This window comes from Peromyscus californicus, unplaced genomic scaffold, assembly GCF_007827085.1.
Source record: "Peromyscus californicus insignis strain IS unplaced genomic scaffold, ASM782708v3 Scaffold_17__1_contigs__length_78620276, whole genome shotgun sequence".
NCBI classification, from domain to species: Eukaryota; Metazoa; Chordata; class Mammalia; order Rodentia; family Cricetidae; genus Peromyscus; species Peromyscus californicus.
This window is the reverse complement of record NW_026294469.1, coordinates 21,385,966-21,398,020: the sequence shown is the minus strand read 5'-3', so window position 1 is coordinate 21,398,020 and position 12,055 is coordinate 21,385,966. Positions and strand designations below refer to the sequence as shown.

At 44.1% G+C, this 12,055-nt stretch overlaps 1 protein-coding gene across 1 annotated transcript; it reads right to left on the bottom strand.

Annotated features, from left to right (window-relative positions):
- Positions 1–5,941: 5,941 nt before the first annotated feature.
- Positions 5,942–12,020, bottom strand: Polr2d (RNA polymerase II subunit D). Its single transcript, XM_052741761.1, has 4 exons — positions 11,906–12,020; positions 9,519–9,699; positions 8,226–8,321; positions 5,942–6,504 (listed from the first exon to the last, which is right to left on the bottom strand). Exons 1-4 carry the CDS (start codon positions 11,976–11,978, stop codon positions 6,426–6,428), a joined length of 429 nt encoding a protein of 142 aa, XP_052597721.1. The 5' UTR covers positions 11,979–12,020; the 3' UTR covers positions 5,942–6,425.
- Between the last annotated feature and the right edge of the window lie 35 nt (positions 12,021–12,055).

Genomic DNA, 12,055 nt, shown 5'->3' with positions numbered 1-12,055 from the left:
GTACTCTTAACCACTGGGCCATCTCTCCAACCCCCTCCCATTTTGTCCTTTGCAAAAACAAAAAATACTATTGGCCGAGTCCTCTCTACAGCCTCAACTGAAGGACTTCTATTTATTTGCTTACTTGGTTTGGTTTCTTTGGGCTTTGGGGATGGGTGTGTTTGAGACATGGTCTCATTGTAGTTCTAACTGATCTGGAGCTCCCTTTGTAGAACAGGCAGGCATTGAACTCAAAGAGATCTGCCTGCCTCTGCCTCCCGAGTGCTGGGATTAAAGGCATGTGTCACCAAACTGTATTTATATTGTGATCTTGTTATTAACACGATAGTGATAGTTGAGATAAACAAGGAAGGGTTATTTTTTTTTCTTTCTTTCTTTCTTTTTTTTTTTTTTTAAGACAGGGTCTATGGATTTCTGACCGTCCTGGAACTCACTATGTAGAACACCCTGTCCTCAAACTTACAGAAATCTGTCTACCTCTGGATCTTAAATTCTGGGATTAAAGGCTTTAGAGATTTTTGTTTTAGGTGTGGGTGTTTTGCCTGCTGTCTGTGTGCCACGTGCATGCAGTGCCCATAGAGACCAGGAGGGGTGTCTGATCCTTGAAACTGGAGTTATGAATGGTTGTTAGCCAGCTTGTGGGTGCTGGGAATCAAACCCAGATCCCCTGGAAGCAGCAGCTAGTGTTCTTAACTGTTGAGCCATCTCTCCAACTCAGGTTATTAGTTCACATGTCTAGTTGACAAGGGGTAATTTGTGCTATTTAGTTGTTGGGTTTTTTTTTTTTTTTTTTTTGTCAACTTTGCAAATCAGTCATCTAGGAAGAAGGAACCACAATTGGGAAAAATGCCTCCATCATTTGGCTGGTAGGCAAGTCTGTGGAGGCCTCTTTATGACTAATGATTAATGTGGAAGAGCCCAGTCCACTCTGGGCAGTGCCACTCCTGGGCAGTCCTTGGTTTTATATATATATCAAGCTGAGTGTAAAGCAAGTCAGTAAGCAGTATTCTTCCATGGCCTCTGCTTCAGTTCCTGCCTCCTGATTCCTGACACGGCTTCTCTCAGTGATAGTCTGGGACCTGGGATGTATAAACCAAATAAACCCTTTCCTACCACAAGTTATATTGGTTAATACTTTTTTCAAAGCCACTGAAAACCAAATTAAGACATCTAGCATTCAGGAAGCCCTGAATTGGGTTTGAACCCCAATAACATATAAACAAGGTCTGGTGATAGAAGCCTGTAATCCCGGAACTCGGTAGGTAGAGGCTGGGGGGTCAGTTCAGTCAACCTTGGCTATGAACATAGCATGTCTGAGGCCAGCCTGGGCTACAGGAGACCCTGACTAAAAGAAAAAAAAATGAATAAAGGAAGATTGACTTAACACACTGTTCCAGAGGTTACAATCCACGGTTGGCTGGTTCTGTTGGCTTTATGACTGTGGTGGGTGGAAAGAACATCATGGTCACAGAAGCAGGTGCCAGACAAAGCTGCTCAATTCCTGATGGCCAGGAAGCAAAGAGAAAGATGACAAGAGGAAGGAACCAAGGATAACCTCCAGTGACCAATTCCCTTCACTTAGGTCCTGCCTCTCCTAAGTGTTCATCACACTTGATAGCATATCAAATCATCATGATATAGTCACTTTCCTAAAGCCTCAACTTTGAGTTGGGAACCAAGCCTTACATATGATCCTTACAGAGCTCATATTTCAGATCTAAATCATTAACCCCCTCTTCATACTGTTTTAGTGGGGAGGTACTTTTTAAGGCAGAGTCTCACTTTGTAGCTCTGGCTCATCTGGAACTCACAGAAATCCACCTGCCTTTGCTTTCCAAGTGCTACCTTTGTGCCTTTATTGCACATCTCACACTTACAGATTCAGATAAGTAGCCCTATAGCTTTCCAGGCTATCTGACCACATTTCCCTTTCATTTATCCTGGGGAAGAGGGCTTTTCCTTTGAGACAGGGTCTCACGTAGACAAGACTTGCTTTTAATTTGCTATGTAGCCAAGGATGCCTGAGCTCCTGATCCTTTTACACCTACCTCCCAAGTACTGAGATTACAAATGACTATGTCATGGCTGGGCTGTAGCTCAGTTGGCAGAACATTTACCTAGCATACAAGAGACCCTGGGTTCAATCTCCAGTACTGCAGAAAACCAGGAATGGGGGCACAAACCTGTAACCTCAGCAGTCTAGAGTTGGAGGAAGAAGGATTAGAAGTCAGAGGCCCACCTGACCATGTCTCAAAAAGGGAAAAGACTATTTCATACTCTCTTCCATCACATCACTTTCTGGTAATGATCTTGTTATTGTAACAGCACTGTAAGATTATAAATGTTTGGCCAAGTAAGTTATTTTATAATCCCAACACTCAGGAAGTAGGCAGATTGATAATAATTCCAGACCAGCCTGGGTAGAGTGAGACCTTGTCTCAAACAAATAACCCAAAAAGTATGTTCTATGCTCAAACTTAAAGATACAGATATCTGGGCCAGCAAGATGGCTCAGCAGGTAAGGGTGCTTGCCACCAAACCTAGCAACCCAGCACCCATGTGGTGCAAAAAGAACCTATTTCCACTAGTTGTCCTCTGACCAAGACATGTTCATCCCCACCCACACATATTTAAGATGAGAATTTTAATATGTAAAAAGACACAAATATTTTATTTCTGAATACAAAGTATTCTCTGGGTGGACAGTCAAGTAGGTGTCCAGGACATGTAAATAAACCTTATGATATTTGTCTAAAAAAAGGGCTGTCTAAAAAAAGAACTCGACCTGTCTACTGTCTACATGCATGCACCCTCTTCACCTCCTTGCGTTCTTTCCTGTTCCTGCCAACCTTCCCAGCTGGCCACTAGACCCCATCTCTTAACACTCCCGAAAGTGAATTTCCCCCATGTTCTGCACCATTTTTCTGAGCACAGACAAGCACTCTACAGCTCTTCTCCATGACTGCTCCCTCACAGGGCATCTTCCAGCTCCTCTCTATATAGCTGAATGCTGACCCTAGACTCACTCTTCTGATGTAGCCACTGCAGCCTTGGGATCATTGCCTCCTGCACTTTTTTTTTTTTCTGCACCTTTTGTAAGCAGCTTCTTCCCTGACTCCACAGGCAATATCACTCCTCCACAAAGCAGCCTAACCAACCTGAGCTCATCACTAATGGAAAACACTTAGCTTGTTTCCTTCAAGCTGGCTATGAGTACCACCATCTTCAATCAGAGCAGCCTGTGACCACTTATAGGACTTGATGAGATCTGACCTGTTAACAGCTCCTTTTGAAAGAAACAGGGAGACTCACAGGGCTCATGAGCTCTCTACTTCCAATCTTTTTCTTTTTTCATTTTTTCCCCCTCACTTTATTCCCCCCCAGACAGGGTCTCTTTATGTAGGCTGTCCTGGAACTTGCTAAGTATAACATCAGACTGACTTCAAACTCAAGAGATCTGTCTGCCTCTGCTTCCTCCAGAGTACTAGGATTTAAGACATGAGGACACCAGGTGTGGTGGTTTGAATGTAACTGACCCCTAGAATCTTACAGGGAGTGGCACTACTAGATGTGGCTTTGTTGAAGTGGGTATGGCTTTGTTATAGGAAGTGTGTCACTATGAGAGCGGGCTTTGAGGTTTCCTATGCCCAGGATACCACCCAGTGTCTTAGTCAACTTCCTGTTGCCTGGAAGATGAAGGACTCTCGACTACTCCTCCAGCACCATGTCTGTTTACACACAGCCATGCTCCTAACCATGATTATCCTCTGACACTGTAAGCCACCACCCTCATTAAATGTTTTTCTTTATAAGAGTTGCTATAGCCAGTCAGCAGAGGCGCATGCCTCTAGTCCCAGCACTCAGGAGGCAGAGCCAGGCAGATCTCTGAGTTCCAGGCCAGCCTGGTCTACAGAGCGAGTTCCAGGACAGGCACCAAAACTACATGGAGAAACCCCATCTTGAAAAAACAAACAAACAAACAAACAAACAAACAAACAAAAAAGAGTTGCTGTGTTCATGGTATCTCTTCACAGCAATAGAAACCCTAAGACAACAGGCATAGTGGTCCTGATTTCCAGCACAGAAAAAGGAACACAATCACTCCTTCCACATCACCTCTATGACAGAATAATAGTACTAAGTATCTAACCAAGTTTGGATTAGACATCTCATGAGAAGATTTCAGTGTTCAGTCTTCAAATACAGCCTATGAAGGAAAGATCTTCATTTGAGAGTGATAATATACACCCTTCAAGGCTACTCCAAATACACATTCTTCAAGAAAGCTCCTTACCCCCAAGATGAAGTATATCTACCACAGGCTAAGGAACCTAGGGGTAATTGCTTTCCACAATGTGCTTCCTTCCAGTCTCCAGGTTAGGCACGGCAATGCCAAAGTTCTTTCAATGAACTGTGCTCTCATTCTTTTAACATTTCAGGGTGGCTCAGTGAATACGAGCACTTGCTGTGCAAGCATGAAGACCTGAGTTTGTATCATAAGCACTATAATTAATGAGAAGACTGGTATGGTGATATTTTATTTGTGCTGAAATGTGATTTTATTTGTATGTTAATAAATAAAGTTGCCTAGCGGTCAGAACTAATAGCAAGCCATTTAGCAGAAGTCTGGCAGTGGTAGCACATGCCCTTATTCTGATCACATGGCAGGCAGAGTCTGTGTGTTCAAGGACATAGCCAGCTTGGTGACACACGCCTTTAATCCAGGTACTAACCATAGAAGACCTGGAGGTCTGTATAGACAGGCAGTGACGAAGAAGTGGTTCAGTTGGGTTTAGAACCAATAAGAAGGCAGAACAGAAAGTCAAGAAAAATACAGACACACAGGAAGTAGGTCTCTTGCTCAGGGGAAGGATGACAGTAACAGCGAGGGGTAAGAAGGTGGTCTTAGCTCTTGGCTGCTGCTCTATCTCTGGGCTTTTAACTCTGCATTTGGCTCTGTGTTTCTCATTTCATAAGACCGTTCAGAATTACATCAACAGACTGGCCTGTTGCACCTGTACATGCCTCTAACCCCAATGCTGAAGGTCATCAAGGGAGTGAGTGGAAACAGAGTTGTTGAGGCTTTTTGGCTACCCAGCTGAGTTCCTAGTTCGGTGAGGGAGACCCCATCTCAAAGGACAGAAATATAGGTGTGGTGGTCTGAATGTAACTGGCCCTATAATCTCATAGGGAGTAGCACTATTAGGAGGTGTAGCTTTGATGGAGTGTGTCACTGTGGGGGCAGGCTTTGAGGTCTTTTGCTTAAGCTTTGCTCAGTGTCAGTCAGTTGATTTCCTGTTGCCTGTAAGATGTAGCAGTCTCAGCTCCAGCACCATGTCTGTCTGTACACCACAATGCTCCCCGCCATGATGAACTTTTGAAACTGTAAGTGAGTCACCCCAATTAAATGTTTCCCTTATAAGCATGGCCATGGTCATGGTGCCTCTTCACAGCAATAAAAACCCTAAGACAATAGTTATACACCCAAATGTGCTCTGCTAGTCTCCTTACATGGACACACACACTTGCACATGCATGGAGACAACACACAAACAGAAACAAAAGAAATTTCAGTGATAGAATGTTCCTCAAGGTACAGCACTTGTCTAGCATGTACAAGGCTTTGGCTGTGATCTTTAAAGTTGCAAAAATGAATAAATAAATAAAATAAAAATAATTCAGGGACCAACAAGATGGTCCAGTGAGTAACAGCACTTACCACCAAGCCTGATGGCTTAAGTTAAATCCTGAAAACCCACCCAGTGGACAGAACTGATTTCTGCAAGTTGTTCTCTGACCTCCACACATGTGCCATGGATCATGTACCCCCTCCCCATAAATAAATAAATAACATTCTTTAAAAAAAAAAAAAAAAATCAAACAGTGACAGTGTTCTGGTTTATCTCTCCCTTTGCAAATAGGTAAGACCATTCTTCCCCAGTCAAGTTTTTTATACAACAGTTTAATTTGAAAAACTACAAACTATATTTATATTAAAAATTGAAATGTCAAGAACAAATAACACAGGGTCCAAAAAACCAAGATAAGAAAGAGGTAGTGAACATATCACTCTACCTCACCAGTCCAGATTGCAGCACACTTGACCATAATAGTCCTTACAAGGCTGTAACAGGAAGACACGATAATTACAGTCTAATAGTCACTGTGGAGACAGCAACCTAGACCATCACCAAGCCAGCCTTTCCCCTCCAAAAGCCAAGCCTTGAGCATTGGCTCACACTTGTAATCCCAGAACTTGGGAGGCTGAGGCAGGAGGTCTGTCATGAGTTTGAGGACTACAGAGTGACCCTGTATCTCAATAAAGCAAACAGTACAAAAGCAGTCCAAATGTTCATCACTCCTGTGTGATGCTGACGGAGATGTGGTGGTGTTCTGGAGCTGTCTCAGGACCAGGTGTCTGGACATCAGTACTGGAAGCTGCGCTTGGTCTGGATATCATCGAGAATCTGCTGCAGTTCCTCATCTTCAAAACGCCCTTCCAGGCTGCAAGAAGACCAATAAACTTAAGTGATCTAGCAACTGCCAGTTTTCTCACACTGTCTTTCAAAGAGAGTTCATCTCTGAGTGCAGCTCACTTAGCTCTACCACTTTCAAGCTTAAACTAAATTTCTTTTCAACATTCCCTTATAGAAACACTAAAAAGTACAAATATATAACAGATTTTTAAAAGCCTTAACAGTCACACATGATTTAAATTTTTGCTTTGTTTATTTTAGTTTGGATTGTTTTTGAGATAGGGTCTCATTATACAACCCCAGCTGGCCTGGAACTCACAGAGAAGGGCCTGCCTTTGCTAGGATTAAAAGCATAAACTACCAGGCCCTGCAATCAATGATTCACTTTTTTTTTTTTTTTTTTTTTTTTTTTTGGTTTTTCGAGACAGGGTTTCTCTGTGTAGCTTTGCGCCTTTCCTGGTACTCGCTTTGGAGACCAAGCTGGCCTCGAACTCACAGAGATCCGCCTGCCTCTGCCTCCCGAGTGCTGGGATTAAAGGCGTGCGCCACCACCGCCCGGCTATGATTCACTTTTTAGTCGTTCACTTGTTGACTGACTTAAGGATTGTGTCTAATATCTGTTATCCCCAATACCACAGAAGTGAATACTGGAATATCTTTTTTTCTTTTTTTTTTTTTTTTTTTTTGGTTTTTCGAGACAGGGTTTCTCTGCGTAGCTTTGCGCCTGTCCTGGAACTCACTTGGTAGCCCAGGCTGGCCTCGAACTCACAGAGATCCGCCTGGCTCTGCCTCCCGAGTGCTGGGATTAAAGGCGTGCGCCACCACTGCCCGGCCTGGAATATTTTTTGGGTAATGGGAAATAGTCACGTTGATTTTACTGGACATAGAAAATTGTTCTACTACTACCTGCAGTGTAGGAGAATTCTGATTGTTTCCTATGCTCCTTTGTGAGGTTTGGGGAGAAAACCTCAGAGACCCTCACATACGATAAGCAAGAGCTCTACCACTGAGCTATATCCCTAGCACCCTGTTCCATATCCTTCCTGTCAGTGTGGTATCAAATCATCATTCTCAGGCTGGCAAGATGGTTCAGCTGATAAAGGTGGTTTGCCACCAAATCTAACAACCTGAGCTTGATCCTGGGAGCTTACATGGTAAATAAAAGGAGAGAATTAACTACCCTAAATTGTCCACTGACCTTCACATGCTTAATATGACAAACATGTACACCCATGTGTACACATACATAAATAAATGATAAACATAAAAAAACTCAAACTATTGCTCACATCTGTAATCCCAGCTCTTTTTTTTTTTTTAGAAATTTATTTATTTATTATGTTTACAGTATTCTATTTGCATGTATTCCTGCATGCCGAAGAGGGCACCAGATCTCATTACAGATGGTTGTGAGTCACCATGTGGTTGCTGGGAATTGAACTCAGGACCTCTGGAAGAACAGCCAGTGCTCTTAACCTCTGAGCCATCTCTCCAGCCCAATCCTAGCTCTTGACAAGTGGAAGCAGGACAATCAAGAGCTCAAGGAAAGCCTTGCCCACCTGAGAATGCCATCAACAAACAACAAAACCAACCCCTAAATAATCTCTCGAACACCATAAAATTGCATTCTTATTCAGTGCTGGCATGTCATCAACCCAAAAGTTAAATGCACACAATGTTTAGATCTAGCAATCTGACTAAAAGAAATCTGTATAGTCCAGACAAAAACTTGTCCCATCCAGTACTAACCTTGGAATCAGAGCTTTGGACTCCTCAGCAGTCTCTGGACAAAGATTGGCTAAACAGGCCAACTCAAACTTATGTAGCTTTTTCTGGAGAAGCAAGCTGATTGTAGGGAAAATAAAAATACAGAAAGACAAACAATACAGTGTGAGTGAAACAAGAGCAGTAATGGGGAGAAATGAGTACGATCAAAATAAATTCTACACCTGTATAAAAATGTCAGTGTGACCCCCCACACCCCCCAGAGAAGGTTTCTCTGTGTAGCCCTGGCTGTCTTGGAACTCAATAGATAAGGCTGGGCACAAATTCAGAGTGCTTGCCTCTGCCTCCCGAGTGTTGGGATTAAAAAGCTGCCCCACCACCACCTGGCTAGGAACCACTTTTTACCCACTGAGCCATTTCACTGGCTCCATTTTTGTTTGTGTTTTTATTTTGTTTTTCTGGGACAGGATTTCATGGTTAGCTTTGCAGCCTGTCCTAGAATTCGCTCCGTAGACCAGGCTGGCCTCAAACTCGGAGATCATCCTGCCTCTGCCTCCCAAGTGCTGGGATTAAAGGTGTGTGTCACCTTTGTGTTTTTAAGACAGGGTCTCAAGGACTCAAAGTTTTGAACCCACTATGCAGCTAAGGGTGACCTTGAACTCCCTGATCCTACTGCCTCTACCTCTCATAAGAATCTATAATAGCCGGGCGGTGGTGGCGCATGCCTTTAATCCCAGCACTCGGGAGGCAGAGCCAGGGGGATCTCTGTGAGTTCGAGGCCAGCCTGGTCTCCAAAGTGAGTTCCAGGAAAGGCGCAAAGCTACACAGAGAAACCCTGTCTCGAAAAACCAAAAAAAAAAAAAAAAAAAGAATCTATAATAATAAAACTTTAGGTAGGGCTGGAGAGCCGGCTCAGCAGTTAAGAGCACTGGCTGCTCTTCCAGAGGACCTGAGTTCTGAGTCCCAGCACCTATATGGTGGCTCACAAACTGCCTGTAATTCCAGTCCTGGGGATCTGATAACCACTTCTGGCCTCTGTGGGCAGTGCATGGTGCACAGACATACAAGCTGACAAAACACTCCTAGCACTGAGCTGGGTGTTATGTGATAACACACGCCTTTGGTCCCATTACTTGGGAGGCAGAAGCAGGCAGATCTCTGTGAGTTGAAGGCCCAGTCTGTTAGACAAAGGATAGCCAGGGCTGTTACACAGAGAAACTTTGTCTCAAAAAACAAAAACAACAACAACAAAAACCCACCTCATAACACATACATACATGATGAAATTTTGTCTTTTAACTTTTTTTTAGTACTCACCTTCGAACACTGGCAATGGTCTCTCTGTTTTTGAAACGACTGAAACGGGCTGTATAGTTTAGGGTTTTCATGAAAACCTCTGAAAGCTCCTGCTCATCTTCTGCACTCTCATTCTGCTGCTTTCGATGCTCCAGAAGCATGTGAACTTCAGAGTTTAGGAGTGTCTCAGCTGTTTCAAACTCTGCAAGAAGAGCAAGTATTAAACTCTTAAAAAGTGTGAATTTCAGCCGGGCGGTGGTGGCGCACGCCTTTAATCCCAGCACTCGGGAGGCAGAGGCAGGCGGATCTCTGTGAGTTCGAGGCCAGCCTGGTCTACGGCGCGAGATCCAGGAAAGGCGCAAAGCTACGCAGAGAAACCCTGTCTCGAAAAACCAAAAAAAAAAAAAAAAAAAAAAAGTGTGAATTTCTGGACTGGAGAGATGGCTCAGAGGTTAAGAGCACTGGCTGTTCTTCCAGAGGTCCTGAGTTCAATTCCCAGCAACCACATGGTGGCTCACAACCATCCGTAATGACATCTGGTGCCCTCTTCTGGCCTGTAGTCATACATGCTGTATACATAATAAATAAATAAATCTTAAAAAAAAAAAGTGTGAATTCTTAAAAAGCATGCCTTTTCCAATCCCAGCATTTGGGAGGCAGAGGCAGGATGATCTCTGAGTTTGAGGCCAGCCTGGTCTACATTAGTGAGCTGCAGGAAAAAATACACAGAGACTCAAAAACAAACACCTGTAAACAGAGGTGGAGCTTTTTGGCCCGTCCGCCTGGTCCCAAATACCTGGTAGCTGCTTCCCAAATTACCACACAGAGGCATATATTACTAATTACTTCTTATATTTAAATTAATCCATTCCATTAATCTATTTACTGACACATGATCTGTGGCTTACTGGTCCTCTGGCATCTTGCTCTGAGTCAAGGGTGCTTACTAGACAAGTAGGACAAGGTGTTTTTCTCTCTCTCCCTCTCTCTCTGTCTCACACACACAAATACACTAAAGTTATCATGAAACAAAAAAGGAAAATAAAAAAGATTAGGGAGGGGCTGTGGTGGCTCACGCCTTTAATCCCAGCACTCAGGAGGCAGAGCTAGGCGGATCTCTGTGAGTTCAAGGCCAGCCTGGTCTACAAAGTGAGTTCCAGGAAAGGCACAAAGCTACACAGAGAAACCCTGTCTTGAAAAACCAAAAAAAAAAAGTATTGTTCTTTGCTCCTAAAGAAGGAAAAACTCATTGTTTAATACCCCATCTGGTCATTTTTCTGTAGATACTTGGTTACAGATAACAGTAAGATTTTATGACAACAGTGGCTTGTTCTGGGGCTGGGGATGTAGCTCAGTTGATAAGAGTATTTGTCTAGCATGCACAAAACCTAGGTTTAATTCCTAGCACTGTGGAAGCAGAGGCAGGAGGATGGGAAGTTCAAGGTCATTCTTGCCTACTTATCTAGTTTCAGGCCAGTCTGGGATACGTTGAGTCCCTGTCTCAAAACAAAACTCACAAAAAGCACAGACTGAATCTTGGGGTCTTACTATAATGCCCAGGATAGCCTTGAACTCTTGGGCTTAAACTATTCACCTACCACAGGCTCCGAGAGTAGCAGGAGAAGGGTACTATGCCCACCTGCTGGCACACACTTATCCATCCAACAGCAGGCACCAGCCACCCCAGACTGGAATCCATCTTGCTCCCAACTGTTCTTTCTAACTCGAAAATATAAAAGGAGGGCCCAGAAACCAATGACAACAGCATCTCTGCTCAGAGACAATGGTAAGAGTATGCACACTCCTGCCCTACAGACTTTGAAACGCTTTTGACTAGCACTATGATGGGGCCATAGCTCAGCTTCTGTCAGCTGCCAATTTAGAAATAAGACCTCTGCTCCAGAGTCAAGAGTGATGGCACATGCCCTTAATTCCAGCACTTGGGAGGATGGGACAGGAATGTGACAAGTTGGAGGACAGCCTAGGATACATAAGAAGACACTCAAAAAACAAAACCGCCTGTGTGGTGACGCACGCCTTTGATTTGAGGTCACAAGGCAGAGGCTGGCTGATCTCAGTGAGTTCAGGGCCAGCCTGGTCTACAATATAAATTGTAGGCCAGCCAGGGCTACACGTGAGACACTGTTTCAAACAATAAACAGCAACAAAACGATAACTAGTGGCACTACAAGAGTAGGGTATATGGATGTCCACGATTCCAAACACCCGAGCGTGGAATCTATTAAGAAGGACCTTCCTCCAAGGAATTAACCAAACTGCGCAAGGGTTCATTTGTGCCATGCTGACCAATCCCTTGCGCGTGTCAGGGCCAGGGCTAACGAGGGAGCGAATAACGACTGTAACTCAAGGACCATGTCACCTCCGAGTCGAGCTGTCCCGGGTCTCACCTTTGGGAAAGATGAGCTGAGAGGCGTCTTCTTCTACGTCGCCAGCCCGCGGATCGCTGCCGCCCGCCGCCATTGCTTTAGGAAGGACTGCCGCAGAAGCCGCCGGATCAAGGAAGCCGAGAGGGCGGGCCAGGAAAAGAACCAATCAGG

What these genes read in the sequence shown, in the direction of transcription:
- Polr2d (XM_052741761.1), bottom strand. Translation starts at nt 11,978, where the DNA reads ATGGCGGCGGGCGGCAGCGATCCGCGGGCTGGCGACGTAGAAGAAGAC. An exon ending in TCAGCTCATCTTTCCCAAAG is followed by an intron (nt 9,700 to 11,905) that starts GTGAGACCCGGG and finishes CTCTTCTTGCAG; the next exon opens with AGTTTGAAACAGCTGAGACA. An exon ending in TCCAAAGCTCTGATTCCAAG is followed by an intron (nt 6,505 to 8,225) that starts GTTAGTACTGGA and finishes GTCTTCTTGCAG; the next exon opens with CCTGGAAGGGCGTTTTGAAG.